At 43.6% G+C, this 24,129-nt stretch overlaps 1 protein-coding gene across 3 annotated transcripts in view; it reads left to right on the top strand.

Annotated features, from left to right (window-relative positions):
• AARSD1 (alanyl-tRNA synthetase domain containing 1) overlaps positions 1-24,129 on the top strand; it is a 189,871-nt gene that overhangs the window by 35,005 nt on the left and 130,737 nt on the right. For 2 of the 3 annotated variants that reach the window (XM_085615559.1, XM_085615713.1), the window contains exons 2-4: positions 5,392-5,520; positions 6,114-6,273; positions 16,085-16,142. In XM_085615559.1, the coding sequence (XP_085471685.1) occupies positions 5,392-5,520; positions 6,114-6,273; positions 16,085-16,142 (347 nt within the window). The remainder of the gene's footprint in view (positions 1-5,391; positions 5,521-6,113; positions 6,274-16,084; positions 16,143-24,129) is intronic. The other variant, XM_085615636.1, reaches the window with a different exon arrangement.

Raw genomic sequence — 24,129 nt, 5'->3', positions numbered from 1 at the left:
AATAATCTATTTTGAACACAAAAATTAAATTTCTACTGATGATGTAGTTAGTATACATGCAGATACATAGAGCGAGGTATGCTATTTATTAACATTGTTAAATGCGGACAGGGGCCATGGCAGGAGTAGGTCATGATGCCCCCTACTCTCCCTCCCATCCTGAAGATGCCTCCCAGTTATAGAGGTCGAAATGACGTCGACACCAGACCTAAATAGACTCCAATAATAATTAAATAATTAAATAATTGTATAGATAGGAGTCACGTCTTTGTTATAGTGATGCATATTGTCTTGTTTCGTCTAGCACCTTGCACTGCACCTTCCATGTCACTTATAGCATGAGCACCAGATCTCTCGTTTTGATGATAAATATAATGTTTATATATGATGCAATAAATAATGCAATTGCAAGAAATTTCCACTTTTTTTTGGCCTTTTAAGTATATGCCTTAGTAAAAAGTTAGTTGTTTTGTTGTCCAATGTTCCCTTTAAACGCTGTACCATCTCAGGTTCTTTAAAGTAATGGTGTCACTCCTGTTTTTGAAACAACATACATTTTTTAACTGGCATAACATGAAAGGCGTTTTGATATATTTGCAATTTCTACTACACTGCCTACGTAACATCCTGAATTACCCTTACAGTCTAAGTTAACAGTCACAAGTGTAGTATTTTTATAGACACTGTCTGCATCATATGTTATCTACTTTCCTACACTTGCAAGACCACAGAACTGGAAAACTGTTACTTGTAGACTGTTATCAAATTGCCCGTGTTATGTTATTCTTTCACATTTGTATTTTTCTGTTCCTTGTATAATTGCATTGTGACCCAGATTATTGTTTTAGAGTTATCATTGTTATGTTGATAATATAACACTTTGACCCCACTACGATAAAATTAAAATGTTGCATGTTGAGAGGTTAATATGGGAAATGGGGACTAGAAGGGACCGAAGGAAGGAAGAAGCCTTGGCATAGCCAATAGGTCTCGCCTATGGGGCCTTATAAGTGTTTAGCCAGAGCTATTGACTTTGCCAATGTCTTCAAGCTGTGCTGTAGAGAAGTGTGGCTGCTGTAGAGAAGTGTGGCTGCTGTGCAGCATGCTGAAAAGTTGTAATAAAAAAGTGTCAGAAGCATTTTTGTTACCTTCTATATGACCAAGAAGGCATTATGTACAACTGAACGAGCAACCTCAGTTTTCTTTTTGTTCTTGCAATGCTGGCAACTTGTTTCTGCCTATTCCAATGGTTGTTTGTTAAAGCTTTTTTTTGAGGGGGCATAAACAATCGGAGGGTGAAGGTTGGGAACTAGTACCTGTATTATAACACTAGCAGTGGCCAGGCATAAGCCAATGAAAAATATGGGCGGAAAGTGGGTGGAGCTTAATATCCCTACCTGAATACAGCATGCCTCGCAGCGCATTCGCTGCCCAGGCTCGACCTAAAAACAGGGTAATTTTACAAAGTGCCTCTGGGGGAATCATACACTGGTCCTTTGGACCACTGTGTGCTCCCCACTACTTATGATGCCAGCAGCTGTCTTTCACAAAGTGTAAACTGTCCTTCATGGGCAAGGTTGCAGTCTTATGTTAGGCCCTAAGGCTACAGCCACAAGGTGATAGATCCTGTTGTGGCTCCATTATTCCTCCAACTGTAATCAACTCCCAGATATCACCCACACATAGACACCAACATTGCATGCATCATTACATTCCCACAGCATCCACAAACAGCATGCTCACTCCGCCCATGCATACACAAACACGTCACTACAGACAGCTTCTACTTTGCAAATAAATAGCACTGCCATTGACGTGTTGTTGTCATGTTAATGACTTGAGAACATTATAGCAGTTTTATAAACCACAGAGATAGCCATTGTGAATTTCTAGAAAAGGAGAACGTCCATTTCAAGCCCCCTTATTCCAATTGAGAATGAGTCGCAGTGTGAAAATTGCAAGTCACAAATCATTTTTGTGCTTTGCAATTTCAGTACAGTTCACGGCTGCATTATGTTTTGTACTGGCAACCCTTCTGTTTTTGCAAAATTGAGAGTTCTTCCTAGGGGTCCTATAGACAGTATATTCAAATTCTTTCCTCCAATTGGGCTCTTCATCTCAACCCAGAATTTACCCGATATAAAACCAAAAGAATTAGTAGCCTAGAGGTGATGTAAGCGCCCAACAGTATCGGATCGATTAAGGGTAGGGAAAATAGATAGGGCGAGTCACTTCGAGGTCAGATTTATAGTGTGATATATCCAGGCTACAGAAGACATCAACACAAGAAATGGCTATTTTCGCCTGCAGAAGCTAATGTGTTAATGCCATTTGTATAATGTAAGTCGATCCAATCTGATCTAGCATAGCCATGTGATGTCATAGAACATGGAATATTTAGCATGTCATGGGTGAGACTATAACTGGCAACTGCTGTCCTGTCTTGGCAGTTGCTGTCATGAATTGCCAGGGTTAGTCGCACACTTGTTACTTGACTTATAATAAACCGTTGTTAAGAAACTGATGGTGCGTGTTCACTTCAATTGCGACGAGGATGGGATCCACCCCTGAGAAGACCACCCTAAGTGAATTTGCGTGGATAAAATTCACTTAGAGACGGAGCTGGGGTGGAGCTCTGTGGCCAGGAAAACAGCGTCTGGACGTGTAAATGTTAGTGCTGGTAACGTGGAGAAGAGCACCGGGAGGCTGTGATAAGTTTAATCCCTGAGGAGAACTAAAGTAAGGAAGGCTAGTTCGGGGAGCATGAGGAGGTAGTGTGCCTATTACTTGTGAAGTTCGGCGAGGGAGAGCATGTGGTGTAACAAGTACGTGACTGCACGAGCACAGGCCAGCGCGAACGAAGTGGAGCGGTGGAAGAAGCCTCAAGTGCTGCACATGCATTGACTGTACGAGTACCGTTCTTGCGTGTGGTGCCGTGAACCGTGAGCAGGAGGAAGGGGATGGCGAACAGCCTCAGCGACTGTAGTGGAGCATGTTGCAAAGTGTGCCAGCTGAAGAGGTGTTCGCCCGAGCGGTGAGAGGAGCGCATCAGCCTAATTGTATCTTGTAGGAAGACGATTGAGGGCTGCAGGAGGCGCGTGGAGAAGTATTGCTGGTAGCACAGAATTCTGCATTACTCGGTGTTTGAGGCGGAAGCAAAAAATTACAATGCAGAGGCAGTTGCTGGCAGTGCATGCGCCACTGCAAAAGTGAAAGCAGCTGCAGCGTCCCGCGAGTGTGAGGGTGGAAAGCCAGATGGCACCTGTGCGCGTAACCGCACGCTTTAGGCCACACAAAAAGCGTGTGGTCGGATTTTTGAAGCCCACTTCATAAAAGTCTCACCAGAGCACCTCATGCGCTGGCTCAGGCGAGACCGAAAATGGACGTAGTGCTCCAAATGTGGAAAACTAACAGAGGTTTTCTTTCATTTATGCAGCTACCCACGAAGAAGGGCCAACAAGAGCCCGAAATGCATTGGGATTTATAAAAGAACTTAAGCTGTTGGAATATGAATTGACACATCTCACGTGATGTGTTAAAAGGCCTGGATTGGTATAACCACTTCATTTGAAAAAATTGGAGTATTAACAGCCCGTTTGTGAACATTAAATGAAAACATGATTAACTATGAAAAAGATGGAATAAGCATGAATTTTTGAACAACAAAAGTTTGAAAGAATTTCTCTTTGAAGCTGTGCAATTGGAAAAGCATCAACTTGTTGCTGCTCTTGTTTGTCAACGTCAATGTCCCATACTTTGAGGCAAGACACTATTCTAATCTGCACGCTAACAAAAGTCAAATAAATGTGCGGAGAAGAGACTGATAAACTGGTGTGCATGCTGCGAACCTACTGCTATGTTTGAAACCAATTTTTTGCCTTCAAAAAAGCAGTTTGCACCCAATCCAAGCGGACTACTTACAAGAATTTGCAACACAATATCATCACTAAGTAGGCTGTTGCAGTTCATGTTCAAGTCACCTACAAACTGTTCATCTGGATCTATGTCTGATAAAGCCATTGGAATCGGTAGCACACAACTGATAAATTATTGCACGCTCACTTTGTGTATATTAAAATTGGGGGCATATGGGACTGTATTTTGTATACATTTAAATTGTGGGTACATGGGATTGCACCGCATGGATACCAAAAATGTTTTTGTTTTGATTTTTCAACATACGAGGGTATGACAGAGGACTGTGACAAGGGGTTGTGGGACATGTAGTTTTGTTATCAGCAAGGTGTCAGCAAGGAAAAACTTCACGGTGTGATTGCCAGGGAGGAATTAGGCCGCTAGAGCAAAGAGGAGTAGGACATGTGGTTTCACCGTGACTCAGCTGATGGGAATCAGGCCCTGTTCAGTTTTTTTTTTTAAACGGCAAGTTGGGAAATGTTTAAATAGGGAAAAGTGAGAGGAATGAGTTGGTTAAGCAGCAGTTTGATATCGTGGTCATGGAGCAAGGAGGCGCCAGTATGCTAGCAACAATCACTGGGCACGAACAGGTACAGAATTGAGAAGGACACTGGGGAAGATTGCCGCGGTTTAATGTGTGTGCATATCGTTTTTGGAGATTAGACATACACACTCGGTTTTTGGGAGTTTTGTGAATTCATAGATATTGGTGCAGGAGGGTCAGCAAGGTGTTTGAGATTGCAATAGGGCAACGCAGCAATAATGGCAGGTTTTAAGATCGAGGATGGATGTGGGGGAGGTCACTGCGTGCAATGCAGACGTGAAAAGCTTCACGTTTATTTTTACACTGAAAGGTTATTCATTTTGTATAAGATTTTAGGTGTGAAAAGTAAGCAAAGGCCAGCCATGGATACAGATTTCGATACAGATTTCGTTGTGATTGTACAGTTGTATGCATTGTGAAACAAGCACAAGTGCGCGCACCTCGCAGGGGGAGAGAGGAGGGGACCTGCGCGATTCACTTGCGGGAGCGAGCGGCTGGCACCGCGATAATTGATAACATATGTCGCCAGCCGCTCGCTCCCGCAAGTGAATCGCCACACGTGCACGCGTTGCCATTGAAGGCAATGGAACGTGTGCACGTTTTTGGCCGCAAAGCTGTGCCGATGACTAAAGGTCTCTCCTATGTAGCGCATGCGCGCTGCGGAGGCGAGACCTAAAAAGGAAGGATTCAAGTATATCAAATGGTCTTTCCCAGAGCCCTGTTGTTATCAGACAGTGAATTGTGGGTAGCCTCCTAACTTTTTTTTATCGATTGGATGCATTATTTTTGTATGACTTATGCAGGAACACTGCTATCCTCATTCTTACTCTCATTTGTTACTAACCACTTTGTCTTTGATTTGCACAATAGTCGTAATTAATTGTAAATTATTATACAAATGATGTTCTTAATTCTCTTTTTTTTTTTTTTAGTTCAATACGACAGTAGTGTCATGTGGACCAGCAGAGTTGAAATCAGATGTGAATGGGAAGAAGGAGACCTTAGTCGGCTTCAGTGTCATACTAAAGGATACTGTGCTGTTTCCTGAGGGAGGGGGTCAGGTACGCCTGCAGGTTCTTCTAGCAGAACATTTATAGTGGTTTCCAAAATTTGGATGGTTGGGTATCCTCGAAAAATAATGAAGCACTATTCTCCTCAGCTAGTCACTGCAGGTCTTTGCTAGTATTGAAGTTGTAAGAATTGCCTAAGTGTGCCATTTTACATTAAACAATTTACAGCCTTTGGCTCCATCAAAGGGGCAACTATGTTGTTGCTATACAGCTTTACCTGCTGGTTGCCCCACATGGAGTAAACCGGACATAAACAAGTCAGTTGGTAGGCCCATTGAACACATATCTGGACAGTTTGCTGCTATTAGATATTTTAGAGAATTAGATCCTCACATTTGATGGGAGGGACATTATGTGATCAGTTTTTGGGAAATATCTGCATTTCTCACTTTTCGCTACAGTAAGGTACACAATTTGTTACTAGTATCCTTCACTTCCACATCTAGATTTGTGTCTCTTCCTGACCTCCAATATGGAAAACCATTTTTTCGTTCAATTCTCTTAAGCAGAACAGACATGTCAATGTGTTAGAATTCAATGCTGATAAGCAATTTACGAGTTACATTTCTTCTTCTCCCTCGTAGCCAGATGACCGAGGTCTTATGAACGACATCCCTGTGCTCCGAGTGACACGTCAGGGTCCGGACGCAATTCACTTTGTGCAGACACCCCTGGAGCTGGGTTCTGAGGTGCACCTGCAGGTAGATTGGGAGAGACGGTTTGATCACATGCAGCAACACTCAGGTAACTGAAAAGAATCCGTACTCGTTTTTCAAATCAGGATTAGTTATTCAAATCAAATGAGTTCATCATTCTGATCAGGAATAGGGCTCCTGCATTGGCTGGTGATTTTCTGTATACTGGTTTGGCTGAAATGGATAGAATGACCCTAATCGCACTGAGTACGCATGCATATTTCCAGAATATCCATTTATTCAGATCCCTAGACCTAATTGTATCTATTGATAATCAAAATATGTTGCCTTTTCGAGGTAGATCGCACTATTCATAATCACTCTGCACCATAAAGTATAGCAACCAATGAAGATACCTGAGACTAAAATGTACCGAGACCAAGTAATTTCTTTATAATGTATTCTGCACTTTCTGAGCCTGATGTTATTTGGCAAAGTTAAACAGATGCCATTTGTGTTTTCTCAGGCAGCAATCCCTATTACACTGTAAATGATGTGAGCATATGTCATGGACACATTTGCTGATCATTTTCTTAAACTCTTATCTGGGCACATGTTTTCGGCTTTGTTTCCCTTGTGTGTAATTGAGGAGACCCGTCGTAGGACCCAGCAGCTTCTGTAGGAAAAAAGCATTCATTGACTAGTAGTAGTATTGCCTTGCAGCACCGGTGGGGCTCCTCTCTGTCATCAAATATAATATCAGCTATATTTACAGAAAAATACAAATGAGGTTAAATTGCACAAACTTGTAAGATTACTCATTTGATAACTTTATTTCGGTCGAAAGACCATAAAAGTGTACATACATACATCCTAAATTACATAGACACAATAAAACAATAAATAACATTTAAAGTTAAAAATTCTTTTAAAAAAGAGATTAAACTTTAAGTCATCAATATGAGAATAGTTAAGTTAAGAACGTTTGTCTCCTTCGCCACATACTGTAGAGATAGCGGGATACAGCAAAAACAATATTTGGATCAGTATCATAGACTAGGGTCCTGCAAGCCTGCTTAAGGTGGCGAAAACCCAGATTCCTACAGATGGGGATCAGCCAACTTTTCCTAATTAAGTGGTAGGCAGGACAAAAAAACAGAGCATGTACAACAGACTCTGTTTTGTAGTTACAAGCAGGACAGCTTTCCAAATTTTGTGCCTGCCACTTGAAGGAAAAAGACCTAACCGGTAAAGTACCATACCTTAGCCGAATGTACAGTTTGCGAGCAAGTGGGGGTTCTATTTGATCCATGAATTCCTCAAGTTTGGGATCTTGTTTAACCATGAGGAATTCTAAGGTCAGCCTACCCGTAATTGAAGAACTCGAGTGTAAAGGAGAGTTCTTCCAGGTCACCAAAGAAAGGATTTCCTTCCTTGGTATCGCGAGGCAACTTGCCTCCGGGTTTGCCCACATTTCCGAAAGTCCTAGTAGAGTACAAGCTTTATTAATGTGCAGAAGCCAAGGGATCTTTTTAGATTTGAGTGCAGGCCAAATCTCAGCAAATTCTAATCTAAACGAGGACAGTTCAGGCACTGACCATAGCCTTTTCCAGTACAAGATAGGTCTTGCACTGATGATCTCCTCTGTTGGGACCAACCCAAGATCAAGATTACAAAACCAACTGCTGAAAACAGTGAGGTTTTATTATTGTGCAAAAATGTAAGTGCACACTATACTATTATTATTTTATCTTGAGTGCTAATACAAAGAGCAAATACAGAAATACTTTTGATACCCCATCTAAGGGCAAGCTTCCAGTAGCTCTAACTGTCCCTCTGCAGTAGTAATCAATGGTGAAGGGCAGAGCTGGCTATGCTGTGCTTACGAGTGGCCACTATGTGTTCCTCTCACTGTAGTAATCTTGACCACTGGAAAAAAGGATTCCACCCTCCCTGCTACTGAAAGGCACTTCTCTACAAAAAGCTTGTTACATGTTTACACGGTGCTACGTCACAATCAATCAATCTGATATTTGTGGAGCGCAGCAATTCGTAAGTCTCGAGGCACTGGAGCTGTAGTTGCTGTGTTTATTCAAACAACCAGGTCTTTAGCTCTAATTGTTTGAGAGATGGTGCGGTCTTTTCTGGATCAGGAGCCAGGGTAGACTCTTGAGGTGGGCTGTGATGTCGGTCCTTCTGGGTAGGTTGAGTATGAGTCCTGCCACTGAGTTCTTTATTGTTTGGAGTCTCTTCAGGAGGCGTGTAATGGTTCCTACGTAGAATGTGTTTCCGTAGTCCAGCCTGCTGGTGAATGCATAACAGTCACACAGACTGTCCATGTGCCCTAAGCTCATCGTACTGTTTATGTGGCCATGGCTGAGCACGTGCTGCCCTTTTAAGGCAAGCTCCTTACCCTGTTTGGCCAGGTGCATCAAGTACCTTGCACTGTCTTCGTATATGCCATCACTCCTAAATCTCTGTTCATGTGCCCACAGTGTATGCATCACATATGTGCAACAATGTTTGTCGATGTTAATCAAGTTCTTAAAACTGCCCCATGCAAGCGAAAGTTATATGTAACAGTGACAGAATGGTTCGCTTAGCAATGTTGTAATAAACACGAGGAATGGGTTTGTTGTGGACTGCTAAAGATTTAAAGATCTCATAACATCATTTAATGTTTAAAGCACTTTACAGTGTCTACTGTTTGATTTCATAGGCATGGTAGTGCTCCATATGCAAGGGCTACCTGCTATGCTGTGCACTTGGCACCTTTATAGTCTAAGATGGAAGCCACTGTATAGTTTGAGATTTCACGTAGCCTCATAATGGCTTCTGTAGACTTAACTGTAAGCAGGTTTACAGAAACACTCCACTCCTTCCTCCCTCCCTCTCATTTTCACTTTTTCCCCCCAGAAATAATTACTGGACAATATAGTAGGTTGAAAAAAGCGTGATTGGCTATGTGATTGAATGTGTGATGGCACCTGAACAGCCAATCATTGCCCTGAACACACTTATCCATGATGTCATTTTAGTAGACCCGATTGTTGCATTCAGAATATTATTGAGCTGAAATCAAGCAATTCATTAGAAGCCACAATTTCATTAGAAATTACACTACATGGATTTTGTTTTGAATGAAATATTTACAACCCAAAGCAGACCAAATACTATCATGAATAATGGGTAAAACAGTTTATCTTCACGACGCCTACAAAGTGGATCGCTTAAACCCTGAGGCCGTGGGTTGTGTTTCTGAATATTTGATTGCATCTATAGGTGAATATGGTATAAGAAATATGTGATTGCTTTCCCGTCCTAGTATCTCAAGATTTCAATAAAAGTATTTGTAATTCATAAATAAAATGTGTAAAGGCACAGTGAGACTGCCAAAATAACAAAAATTGGAATCCATTCTCCCGATGATCCAAAGATATCGCCTAAAGAGCACAGGTGCGTCAATACTGATGTGTGTGTATATATACCAACTGTAGAGCCGGAGAGCTCTGTGTTGTGTTTTTAACACTTCCAATTGACTTCAGTAAATGAAAGCACAGTGCTCCTGGGTGGACGCGCAAATCTTTCATTATCACACGCCGTGAGGGGAACGGCAGCCACTCACCTTCCGCCTGTTTGCCTGCAGCATTACTCCATTGCCAGCCGTGAGGGGAACGGCTCTGTAACTGGACTGCCTATTCCAGGAGGCATTGCGCAGAGGCCGCTCCTGACGCCATCAGAGGGCGCCGGAGGCCCTTAAAAGCGACGAGCGCTTCCCGCAGCGCGGGACGCGTGCGGGCTCGCCCGGGCCAAGGGCGGGCCCGTCCTTCCCCGTCACTGCCAGGAGGTGCCAGGCCAGGGCCCCCCCCCTAACGTTGGACTCATCAGTAGCAGCAGAGAAGATCGAAGAGAGACCTGCAGCAAAGAGACCCGACTCCTGTTTAAAGGTACTGTTCCTGCCATAAATTTGGAAGGCTCTTGGACTTCCCGCTTCATCCTTTAGGTTGTATAACCATGGGCAAAAGAAAAACTATCTAGGGGGCAGGGGGGGTTCAGGAATGAACATAACGCAGGGTCCAAGGAAAGCCAAAAAAGTAAAGAAAAGCAATAAGAAGATCTCTAAATGCGATATGATGAACCGCATTGAAACTTTGGTTGAAGACTGTGAAAGTATCCTGTTGGGGGGCCCAGTGGCAGATCGGGAAGTAAATATACTAGAGAAGGGTGGACAGTGCAAATCCTCTAAAGTAGATTCTATACACATACCAGAGATGTTCCGTAAACTACCCGGTTCAAGAGGTGCACAGAATATTCTCTCTCCGGAAATTATTCCACTTTCCCAGACGCTAACTCAGTCTCCCTCACAGCACAGGCCAAGCCATCTGGAGACCACCGTTATAGTGTGCACCAATAGGTTTGCGGCCTTGGCAAATGAACCAGTCCCCCATGAAAATTCGACAATCTATGGCCCTGTGGAAGCTACTATTGGTGCCCAAATAGAGGGCGGTTTGGACGCAAATGGTGGCACCTCAGCTCTGTATCAACCATCAATTTATTATCAGCAGAAGTGAAGGATCTAAAAGCCTTAGTCAAAGACCTAAAAGCCTCCCTGTAATTGTTAGTATTGCACCATACTCCACAAAATCTAGCTGCCTCTCAGTTTGCAAAACAAACCTTAAATATGTTACCAAACAATGACAAACAAGCTGTTAGGGCATGCTCTGAGTTTAATCAATCAGCGTGTGTCACTCCAAATAATAAGGTGGGGCTGCCTAGTGAGCCCGTGGTAACGACACAGCGCAGGAGGACAAATGATGCTTTACCGGCCCTAGCCCCTTTTAGACCCCAGGCAATCGCACATGATAGAGCAGTATTAGGAGCTCCATCTGATGGACATTTCCCCTGCTTTACATCTCTAAAGCGGACAGTCCTTATGGTTAACGTTCCTAAGGTGGTGGGCCGAGAACATGAGGACTCACTGATCAACAAGGCCACACACTGGATCAGGCATGTTAGAGGTTGCTACTCGGTAGTAAGAGAGGATATAGTGAAGACTACCAGGCATTCTCATCTAGCCCAGCGATCGGACACTATTGAGCTCATTTTGACATCCTCACATCTAGCAGAGGGACTTTTGGCTTTGGACTATAGATCTTGCCCCCCTGCCACTTCGGACATCCAATTCAGATGTCCTTCAATGGCAGGTACTATAATTCTGAGGGATAAAGCCATTAAGCCTCCTAGAGGGTCGCCTCTTGGAAATGATTGACCAACGGAAACTTTACAACCGCCAATCTTCTCCATATGTGACCCTGTTCCATTACCCATTCAAGATGTTTCTATCATCACCTCTGCCCCACAGTGCATAAATAACCAGCCTCCTGACTTAGGGCAGGTAATAATAAGTCCCAGTATTACAACTTCCTTTTTACAATCTAATTATGCCTATACTCAACCACTTGGCAAAATGGGGCCTGTAGAAATGGATAGCGCAGGCTTGAAGATCCTCTCTTGGAACATAGCTGGCCTTTCTAGAAAGCTTCCCCTTCCAGATTGGAATAGGTTTATTGAAGGCTACAATATTTGTATGTTCCAAGAGACGTCGAGTAAGACTATTCACCAGAGAGTAGGATTCGTGTCTCATTTTGTCCCAGCAGTATCGGCACAAACAGGAAAGGGACGGCCATCGGACAGGCTATTGGTATGGGTAAGCATATCTCTGGATTGGTCAATCAAACAGGTTCAATGTATTTCACCTGATCTCTTAAGATTGACCATCCGGGAAAACCAAGGAGGTAGAACTCTTGAAATGTTCAATGTATATGTTCGGGGAACTAAGGGAGGAACTGAGTCACCCATAGTTACATCCCTGGAAGCCGAGCTTTCCAATTGCCCTATCGACTCACACATCCTAGTAGCGGGAGACTTTAATTGTACCTTTGAGCCTCTTGCTACTGAGGATGTGTTAGGCATTGAGGAGGATGATGTAAAGCGAGGAATTCCCCTCCTAAGTATTCCTCCGATAAAAGATGGACTAAGCTTGCTGTCCAACTGAACTCCTTGGCCATAGAATATGGGCTAAGGGCAACAAATGGTAGGTCACTATCTGATACAAAAGGAGCACATACCTTCAATAGGTTAGGTTGCTCGTCACGGATTGATTACATTTTATTAAACTATAAACTGTGGCAGCACCTAATAAATATGGAGATAACACCGACAGTCAATAGTGACCCCAATCCACTATCTTTAACTTTAAAATCTTTGTGGTTGCCCAACCCTGGTGGTTTGATTCTAGAAGATCCAATGCCAACAAGGGAAGTAATTCCCTCTAATTGTAACAGGTACCTGAAATGGGACAGGGTCCTTTTGGACGAAGGGAAGCTATGTGCCATTAAAGAAACCATCACAGAGGCATTGGAAGAAATGGGAGGTACCCCTATGGATTCTGACGCTATTGCCAAAGTTCCTGAAATTTATGACAAAACATATAGTACTCTTCAGAATCTCTTTTGCTCAACCACTAGAGTAGGTTATCGGCCAACGTCTAAAAAGCCAAATAGCAATAACTCGTGGTACGCGAAAATTTGTAGGCCAAAAAAAACGGCCCTGGTTTTAGCAGTCAGGAGTAGATCACACCCTATGATCAAGCAAGCAAGGAAGGATTATAAGGAGGTAGTAGATGGCGCCAAAAAAGAGTGGGTAGAGCAGCACTGGCAGGATCTACAAGTGGCTAGTCTGGAGAAGGATACCTGCCGGTTCTGGAACCTCATCAGGACTAAGACACGGCCCGATAACGATTCAATTACTTGTAACATTTCAAGTTCTATTTGGTATGACCACTTCCTGAAACTTTATTCTGTCTCTGAGGATCTTTTATTAAAAGATACATTAACAGACCCAAGAACAGCTATAGGGGATCTAAACAGCCATCTCTTTTCTGAACTGGAAGTGGAAACTGCCATTCGGCGCATTGTTCCAGCCAAGGCAGCTGGCCCAGACGGCATACCCGGAGATCTTCTCCGAGCAGATCCCGCAAAATGGGCAAAATTTATTTCCATTCTTATTAATGCCATCGACAATGGCTCTCCGATACCAGACTCCTGGAAAGGAGCAGAGGTCGTCCCTATATATAAAAAGGGTGCTAGGGACGATCCAGCTAATTATCGCCCAATAAGCTTAATTGACTCTGTGCAAAAGGTTATCGGGAGGGTGGTGTTAGAGAGAATCTTGGAATGGGCGGATGAAAAGAAGATTCTCTCTGACTACCAAGCAGGTTTTAGGGCAGGCATAGGGACAATTGAGCAGGTGTTCAGGCTACTTCTCTTGTACTGGAAGGTGGTTAAGATAGGCAAAGATAGTCTTTATTTCGCATTTATAGACCTAAAGACTGCCTTTGACCTAGTCCCTCGTGGGTGTTTGTGGAAGGTTTTAGCTGATCAGGGGCTTCCGATGTATATTTTAAGCCTCCTGGTACGCCTCCACGAGGGAAATTACGCCCAGGTGAGATGGGGCTCCAAGGGGCAGAGAACGGATAGAATACCGGTGAACAGGGGCGTCCGCCAGGGCTGTGTTTTAGCTCCCACCCTATTCTCTCTGTATGTGAATGGGGTGGTGGAGCACTTGCAGCAAATACCATCTGACGCACCGACCCTGGCGGGCGAAAAAATTCCAACTCTCCTGTTCGCCGACGATACCCTTCTTATCTCTAAGACCCCGAGGGGCCTACAGGGCTTGCTTGATAGTTTCCAATCTTTTTGTACTAACAGAGGACTGGTTATTAATACTGAAAAAACGAAGTATTTGGTACTGAATCCTCCTGCGAACCTTAGACTTCCACCTGTCCTAAACTCTGTTTCGCTAGAGAGGGTCTCTGTCTTTGACTATTTAGGCATTCGTATTTCAGACCCTATGTGTTGGACCTCACATATACAAAAAAAAAATTTGAACCACAAAAGGGTAGCGGGGGCAATATTTAAAGAGCATCGTACCTCAGTAAGTAGGCCTATAGCTCCCGCAATCGATATATACAAGGCTAGAGGAGTACGTTCGGCCCTTTATGGTGCCGAACTTTGTGGCTTCTCCAACCTAGGCCAAATTATGAGGTCAGAAAACAAATTTTTAAAAGATCTTATGATGTTGCCCTCAAGGACCCCAACCAGGCCTCTGTTGCTAGATTTAGGGTGTCCCTCATATAGAGATTTGGCTAGACTCCGTCCTCTTTTACTATGGGCTCGCTTGTGGCGGACCCCAGAATTAGCTAAGTACGCAGCAGGGTTAAAAGAAATTATGAACATGGATGGTTGGCATAAAATCAAATGGCTTAAGGCTTTAAAATCATTATTGTATGATCTTGGCCTTAAAGAGATGTGGATAATTAGATCTTCCCTGCCAAAGGCAGAACTTAAGAAAGCCTACTGGTCATGGGTCCGCAACAAGGTTTTCTTAGACCGTAAACTAGGTAGGCTAACCGAGGAATTTATGCAGCACAAATCTACCATCCACTAGGAACCATACCTAGATGTCATACAAAAATCATATGACGGAGCTCTGTACTTTGAGTTCAGGGTTGGCTCACTTCTTACCCGTGCAATGACTGCTCAATGGAAGGCTCCCCACAAGACATTAGCCTCTTGTCCTAACTGTGAGGCAAACCTTGGGACAATAGCTCATATCATGTTTGTGTGCCCAGCCTACAAAGCGCCAAGGAAATGCTGGCTCAAACCGCTTTGTATGGAGTTGGGTACTCGTAGCCACTTCGTGGCACTGCGCATCCTAAGATCTGATGCACGAGCCTTATATGCGTGCAGTATGGCAAAATTCCTGAGCTGGGCATGGAAGATTAGATTGAGAACCCTGAAAGCTGACCTTTAAATATTGTTGCTGCTAAGAACTAATTTGTGCCTCGTGAATGATCTTCTGATGAATTATGTTAATAACCCAATAAGACAAGAATGAAGGCGTTGTCTCCCGTGGGAGTAACGTCCCTTACTCAGCACTCCGATATTGGCGATTTCAAATTATGATGATCCAAGCTGTAATAAATTGTTTTACAATGTATTATTTAATTCGAATTGTAGTAAGTTCATTTTGGATTCATACTATTTCTCGCATAGTATTTTACATATGTTTTTTTCAACGTTCTTTATCAATTCAAAGTGTTTCAGCCCTATGCTTGAATTGATAAAGAACGTTGAAAAAAACATATGTAAAATACTATGCGAGAAATAGTATGAATCCAAAATGAACTTACTACAATTCGAATTAAAGAATACATTGTAAAACAATTTATTACAGCTTGGATCATCATAATTTGAAATCGCCAATATCGGAGTGCTGAGTAAGGGACGTTACTCCCACGGGAGACAACGCCTTCATTCTTGTCACATTTTCCCACCTCCAGGCTCAGGAGGGAGTTACTTACCAGGCACCCTAAATAAACCCAACATTATTCACTCTAAACACAAGGAGTGCGACGTTCCACATTCCCATTGGAGTTTCACATAACCCAATAAGGGCACTTTTAATTTTTTTGTTTTTTTAAAAATATTCGATTAAATGTTTTGTATGTCGTATAATGCAGTTTTTAATGGTGTTTTATAGCTTTTAAGATATGTTTTATCGAAATAAAGCTAATATGACTGACTACTCGTGTCCATACAACCTGAAGCATAAGTGCGTGTGGAGCGACTTTTGTTCATTCTTCCTTGGAATCACCTACACTGCTCTCTCGAGCCAGGCATGATTATGTTAAATTGACAGAATTCAAAATGCATATGTTCTAAAGGACGAAATCACAAGACTGGTGCATTTTCTGCTTTGTAGGTTTCAAAAAATGACCCTTGCATCACCATACACAACTGCTGCACTACAATGGTGGTGTTCTTTCTTTGACAGTCTTCGTATTTTCCTGATTTTAGGTCAGCATCTCATCACTGCCATTGCAGATCTCATGTACGGGTTCAAAACAACCTCATGGTAAGATGTGGGATCTTTTCAGAACTTCTGAGTGTGGAATGTGGTATGGAGCAGCGTGCAGGCTGTGGGGAGTGGAGATCGTTCAATGGGACATTTATGGGTAGTGCTTGGTGAAGTGACTGAAATTGAATATGTCATCTATTGGTTCAGAATTTTGTAATTTAGCTACAGTTTTTTTTCCTGGGAGCTATTGGACTGGTAGGTCAGTTGCCAAGTTTGGGTAATCGTGATGTGGTTCCTTCAGAGGTCTGTATATCGACAACCAGTAGATAAAACACAGTGTGGAAACACTGAGTCGATCTTAGATCAAATGTATGTATTTTCGTAGTTGCAGCCATGCATTCCCATTAACAAAACTACAAACCGTTTCATATATTTTTTTTTAAACCACTGATAACGGCGGTTTGGTTGTTAAACCCTGCAACATAATTTTTTATATATGTGACTTCACTGTCTCCCATTCAGCGCAGCAGTGATAAAGCCTTGCATTTGGGCACTTTGTCCTGTTTTTTCTTACCTACATCTTCCCAAACCTCTCTAATATATATAGGCTTTCCTGTTTTCAGTTTCTATTTTTGGTAAATTCTGGTGGTGTTTTTTCAGTGTTTTCCAGTGATTTCAATACCTCAAAAAAACAGTGCTTTTCAGTGGTTACTCATTTTCGCGCCATAAAAAACAACTGAGACAGTGTTTTACCGGTGTTTATGGAACGCTTTGCTGTTATTATTGCTTGCTTTCTTCGTCAGGCCCCAGCCATGGTAAGGACGACACTGTATGACATTTAAAGTGGATAAGAGGGTGATCAGGATGTGTGCTGAAGAGAAGAATGGCAGAATATCACCATCTGACCAGACCAAGCAGTGTATATAGGTATATAGGTACAAACTACGCTATTTGGTACTTCATTTGGTTTCTTTCAAACTAATGGCTCACAGCGCATATATTGCATTTTCTGCGTTGTTTACGCGTGGGTACCATTGGCCATCTGTCCCTTTGGCTGGCTGTCTTATGACGGCCACTCAGACATGCACAATTTGAAACCGCTAAGTCAGCAGTCTTAAGACAGCTGGGTTAGAGTGCAGGGTGCAGGGGAACACTGAGTGAGGCCACTCACCCCAGTCATGGCTCTGCAATCACAGCAGGAGACCAGGGCCAGGACTGGTGCCCTCATTGCAGTATCCAGTTCCTCAGAAGAGATCTGGAACTGAGGTTGTCGGTTCAGGTAAGTTTTATTTTTAATATTAATATTTGCACACGCACACCTGCCTGCCTGCCTCATCCGCTCCATAAATGCCAGCCACCACTGCCTTCACTCGCGAGAGGATTCCAACTGCCACAGTCCCCAGAAATAAGTCAAGGTGCTCACCAGCACAAATTATCCACCGCCTAAAGAGCATACACAACAGAGTGTATTTATCAAAACTTTATGTTGGTCCACAATGAGTACACATTTTCTCTTCCTGATAAAATGGTTTTATTTATATCCAAAACAAGCACTATTTGGCTGCATCAAAACCTTCTTGAAAATAATTGGTTTACAGTTGCGAGTCTTGAATTACATCAAATCAATCAATTAGGGAGATACTATGCCGAGTAAGATGCAAACTGGTACTCCCTATTCAGAATCCCTTGGTGGTTGTTGCCTTAGGACCCCTGAAAGAAATATCCCGAAAGTGACATTTGTAAACAAAAATTATCATTTGGACCGATATAATAAATATTCATGCATTTGAATGCTTCGGTTGTGTGTTCTGGTTTATAATTGCCTTTTTACGGAAAATAAATGCAGAATTGGGAAGCTGGTTGTTTCCGCTTATCTATTAGCAAAGTCACATTTTGTACAATGACTAGATCGCTAACTATTTACTTTCAAAGCCAACAGAGTACTGTGTAGATTTAAAATGAAGTCATGTAAGGTTACGATTTAAGACTAAATCTAAGACATTTAAGGTTGCTAAAAGACCAACACGATGCACTGCAGGCGCGCAACACCCATTGGACTCAAAGGGCTTCAGCCCCCCCCCCCCCCCCCCCCGTCGTGTGTGGCAGCCCGGGATGAGACACCTTCCCGGGCAAAAAAGCAGCCGCACCGGAGCACTTCACAGGTCTTTTAAAGACCATTTGCATGTTAATGAGGCCTCGCCAGTGGCGTAACGAAAGTTGAGGGGGGCCCCCCTGCAAGGTACACGGAGGGGCCCCATGACAGGGTCCTGCAGGGTCCAGCGCACAGTTCTACTTAACTTGCAGGCTCAGGCAGCCTCCTAAAATTGAATTATTATTAATGTTGTAAATCGACATCATAATGTTAGAAAGCAACATGAATTGTCAGACCTGAGTTGCGGATGGGACGAGAGGGTTCTCTTCTTTCATCACGGCATTGTGGAGGCACTCAGATTTCTAGAGATCTTCCCTCTGCACAGATGACTGTCTGACCTCTTCTGCTGAGTGCTCTGTGGTCCCTCATGATGATGGGGCAGCAAACTACGGGCGGCACACAGGCTGGAAGTAGTGCGCCCAAGAAACATTAATGCCCGCGTTTAATTGCCGCATTTCTACTAGTGACTCTTCCTGTTGGAAAATAGAGTCACGTGACGGCACGTAACGTGAGGCCGTCGCAAGTAAACCAGGACTGTACTTATGGCTGAAGCCGAGTGCCCTATTAAAAGCGCTCTCGTTTGGGTCGACACTAATGTCAAAAGTCTGGTTTATGTATTTGAGAGACGAGAGGAAATATGCCATTTCGTGATGCATTTAATTTCTTTTTTTTTAAAAACACAAATGTTTGCCCGTAAAATATGTCCTGTTTCCTAGGCAGAGTGTTGCAGGAGTTGTGTTCTGATGTCAGGTGGCATACGTCACTGGGCGGTGAGGGGGCCACCTGGAGCTTGGGGGCCCCCCCCCCCGCACCGCGGGGGCTGCGGGGGCCTGTGTTACGCCCCTGGGCCTCGCTGTTGTTTCACCCCTTCTAAGAGCCCCTGCAGCGCCACTCTGCCTATTGCTTAAAGTTCAGCCCACCCCGAAATTTTTGCTCAGCCCCCCCCGATATTTGGCTCTAGTTTCGCCTCTGATGCACTGTCTATGCAAATTCCTTCAAAGGGTAATTTATGCATGCAACTTTTATGTCGAAAGAGGCCGTTAAAAAGTTTAATTGTATTCATCTGAAAGATATGAATGCTAATTTTGAACAATGTCCCCGGAGCCGTGGGTACATCGGGTAACCTTACACTAAGGCGAGGCCCTGTCAGCTACGTACTGTGAACACTGTGTGCGCTAGGACCGAGGAGATTGTAAGCGACCGGAAAAGTAAAGTGAGAAGCTGTTTCCATAGTTGCAAAAGCGAGGAAGGAGAAAGCACCTGCCATAGTATGTATACAGCAGAAACCCACAAGAAGCCGAAGGTGTGCTGCTTGCACTGAAGCCGCAGCTGGGGGCACTTACTTCTCCCTGCTGAATCCGCTGCCAGGAACGCAGCTCACAAGACACTAGTGTGGGCTCTGGAGGGACGTCCCGGCGCCGAGAAGTCACCCCCGTCCCGTTCATCGCCTGGCTCGTTTACTCCTACCTGGCCGTCGTTGGCTTCGGGATATACATACCTCTGCTGTCATTCAAAACCTTCACTGCTCGGATGCTGGATTGTACTGCTTTGGCTCCCTCAAGTGGCCAAAAGGTGTAAATGGCCAAGTGGTGAATCACATTTGAAAAATTCAGCGATACTCGGTTTAAACCGGGTCAGCTGATTTGCAATCGGTAGGGTAATCTCGGGTAGAGTCGGTTAAAACCGAAATCCGGACAGCCTAAATATATATAAATGAATTGTGCATCCTTGTTTGGATTCTGTTCCCTACAGATCCTACCATATTGTGTTGATTGATAATTTAGGCCCTCCAATGGTTCTAGCCACGGTGTTGTCTGCATATGCTGTTTTCGCGTATAGTTCTAGTCGGCTTAGTCAGTAATTCACTCTGAGGCATTGTTAGCTGTTGCCCTTCTTGATATGCACAGCAAGAGGGTGTCATGGTTGCATTTTTGTTGGAGTGTACCAACTGGCTAGTCCAGACTAGGCTGCCAGGAAACATACCATAATCCAGTAAAGGTACATGAGGAAAGGCTGACTTGTTTTAAATGCACATTATGATAATTATGTTGCCTTAAATTCCTAAAAGCGTTGTCCTTCTTTAAAGGAGTAACTGTTCCTTCTACTGAACATGTAACTAAACTTCCAAATCCAGCAAGCCACAACCATTCCCGGTACACCTGAATGATTTCTTAGTGCTGCAAATTGTTCTACTGGGGCAGGATGCTGATGGGGTACTTTTAAGCCCCCGTTGTACTGTGATACCCAGATGTGAAGTTCATGGCTTGATTTTAGAGCCGTTGGATATTCTCTGTCTTGTAGAAACCTGATGGGGGGGGGATACTAACTCTCCATTGTGAAATTACTTCATCTCCACCTACAAGGACAGGCGAGAGGCCAGATCCAAACCTGCATTGTGTCTAATTACCTACTAGATGACCATCAAGCAGTTCAGAGCATTTCAGGGGCTCACGCTGTCACAGTAACATTAATGGGTGATCTCTGTTTGATAGGTTGATTGTGAAATGAAAGACTGGAATCTAGCTTGGATGGCGTCCTTGCTGTCAGAGTGCACAGGGAGGAAGACTTGCTATTCATACGTTTAAATGGAGCCAGTTCGTCTGCAGTGAGCCCCAAGGAGCACCATCAGCACTCATTTTTAGGTCTCACCTGCAAGCAGCGTGAATGTGCTGTCGCAACGACATATTGTGGGTGGTAGAAGAAGCGACTTTTAGCCTGCCCATTACTTACCATTCGTTGGCATCCTTATCACTCTTCTTTGCTGCCTACTAATTTGGCACCTGTGTCCCAGGAGTCAGTCTGATTTCTTTGTGCGGCGCATAGACAAACTACAGATTAATTGAACATACATACTCGTATTGTGGGGTACTATTTCTTTTTTGAGGGGTATTTTTTTTATATAGCACAAATTCAATCCGACGGTACCTGGGCGCTTTACATGTGCGCCACAGCTGATTTACACACGTTCACATAACTGTCTTTTTAGACATGGGATATTAAGTGATTTGTCCAGAATGACAGACTGTTGAGCCAACACTTATCGTCGAACCTGTTTCCCCAGTTCTGAAGTTGGCAGGCCTGGCTGAAACGCCACATCCTTCTTCCCCCTCCCACCCACTCCTTCATGGAGTCTTTGAAGGAGACACAACAGGTCACTTTCTGATTCAGCAAATCATTCCCTGGGGTGTAATTTCCTAACACTTTGGGAATGTCTGCTAAAACAGCAAATGACCCAGCTGTAGAATGCTATGCTTTTACCCCCCTCTCCCACCCAGCTGTGCAAGTAACCCTCCCTCTGTTCCTTCCTACATATCCATTATGTACACCAAGACCTTTTCTGTGGTGTTAGAATGGCCGCAGTTTATTCACATCATAAGTTTGTACACACATGTTGTGATATCATTGGTCATCAACATGCTCGTTTCTGGCTCATCTTGGACTACACTACTGTTGCATATTAATAAACATAACTTCCAACTGTTGTGACAGCTCTACTTCTGTCACTTACTTGGTACAGTGGGTCACGGCTTTGAGGCTTCAACTTGCTACCGAATATCTGGTGTTCGTAGCCCCATGGCCAAGCCTGGGCTACAAAGTGCCGTGTCCGCTTAGCGCTGTCCATTTCTTACCCTTTTGTCTGGCCTCAAGTATCCCTGCCATAAGCCATCCCAAGGACCTTGTCCGGGCACTTATCTCAAGAGTCCCTACCGTAAGGCATCCCAAGGACCTTGTCCGGGCACTTATCTCAAGAGTCCCAGCCCTTTTATATCCTTATGTAAGGATTCTTTCTTGTTAAACGTCGTGATTCCCCGCCCCCTCGTCACACTATGGCTTTGTCGCCCCCCCCCCCCCCAACCCCCCCCCCCCGTTCTCTGGTGTGGGTTGGTAGGATCAATTTCCTCCGGCGACAAAGCTGGATATTGCTTGTCTCAGTTGCCTTCTAGGCCGTGCTTTTGACCACGCCCCTCTTTCTTGATTGGGCCATTTGAAACCAAACTTCCTGGTCATGCACTGACCTTTTCGTTAGCACGAGAATGTGCCCTCTTGCTGCTGTGCCCTTTGACTGCCGCCCACGGAGTCGGCTGTACCTCCTGGTCAGCGGTAATTCTATTCATAAACGTCTCCTATCTTGCTGCTGCCAGACAAAATGATCGTTCAGCAAAGGCTTTTTTCCAACTGCTGTATCTGAAAGCAAATGTAAGGCCTTGGTTTGGAAATGGCATTTTAGAGAGCAGCGGGGTGTTTAGGTACCAGGCTGCAGCCACAGGGTTACTGTAAAATGAATCCGTCTGCGTTAAAAGTGCAATACGCTCAGGGCTTTAAGTGGGCCGGGTCCTACCGGTGCTCAGCACCGGCAGTTCAAAAAAGCAGGTACTGAGATGGGTCTCTATCGGGCTCTCCATTTTTGCCCTCGCCCTCAGGGTGAACAAAAATCTTACCTCTGTGGCCGTACCACCCTTCACTGACGTTGATGAGAGACTCATTTTAGTTCTTTCACAGTCTCATCATTTCAGAACTGAAGCATTTTCAATATTATACACAACAAAGTCATAGTTGTTGCTTATTTATCTTATGCAACTAACAACCATTGACAAAGCAAATAGTCCTGGCTTGTTGTAGGTGTAATGTTACTTGTTTTATCTGGATGCCATGACAGACGCAGCAAAATTCTAGTTGGGCGGTACACTATATACTAAGCGCAGATTTTGTAGCTTACGTATTTGAAGCCACGCCCTTAATAATACCGGCCACGCCCCTTTGAGAGCCCACAAAGATATTTCATCCCACTAAAAGCCCTGAGTACGCTCAAGCTCATCCGAATACAGTTCACTTTGCATTTCTCAGCTCAAGCTGCACCATGCAGCAACTCACATAGATGCACTTAGCTCAGTGAGCAGAAACGCTGCAGGCACTTCACTGCAGCAGTTATTTCTAAGTCAGGTCAGAAATCACAGTCACAGATTGGATGTTAGCAGCGAGGCACAACACGAGCACCAAATATGAAAGTTGAACCTCCTGTTTCCAACGTACATTTTAAAAGAAAGTAACATCCACACACACTCCAGTCGAGTCTTAATTGTAATTTAAACAAGCTCTGGCAAAGCCAATAGGTATAGCCTATACGAGATCTATTGACTTAGTCAATGTTTTTTAAAGTGCAGCATAAATAAAAGTTTAAACATTTTTTTTTAAAAAAACCTGTGAGCAGTCAAAGTTGCCCGCTTTAATTTTAACCGTGCTGCACAGCAGCCACACAGCTGTACTGCATGGCAAAGAAAACATTGAAAAATTCAAATGGCTCTACTATTTGACTTTTACATGTTTTTTAAGCCATGTCGTGCAGCTGCGTGGCTTCTGCGCAGCACGGTTTAAAGTAAAAAGTATAAACAAGAGCGTATGAAGTGCCCACCGTTGACTACGGCATAGCGCTTTTTTTTCTTCACTTTCAGCCATGCTGCACAGCAGGTGGACTGCTGTACAACATTTCTAAAAAAATATTGACAAATCCATTAGAACTTACATAGGTGAGACCTATTGCAGATGCTTATTAACATATATGTCTTCCTTACACCTAGTAGGAAAGTCCGAAATTTAGGGCTCACTCCTTTTATGCTGATAGTTTAACGTGTGAAACACACCGAAACCTTAGTACTAGCAAAACTGAGATGATGCTGTCGAAGGTAGACAATGAGACGGCTGTTTAGGTCCCTGTGCAGTACCTGCTGCACAGATGAAGAACCGTGTATTTAAGAGAAACTGTCAATGAAATAGCATATTTCATCAGGAATGAATTTAAGTTTTGAAGAAAATATTCATGTACATCAACTTTACTCAAACGCTTCAGATAGTATTGTCATTTTATAAATTCCTATTTATATTTTGTTCACATTT

Source organism: Triturus cristatus, chromosome 1_1, assembly GCF_964204655.1.
Source record: "Triturus cristatus chromosome 1_1, aTriCri1.1, whole genome shotgun sequence".
Classification (NCBI taxonomy): domain Eukaryota; kingdom Metazoa; phylum Chordata; class Amphibia; order Caudata; family Salamandridae; genus Triturus; species Triturus cristatus.
The sequence above is the reverse complement of the archived record's forward strand: the minus strand, read 5'-3'. Positions and strand labels throughout refer to the sequence as shown.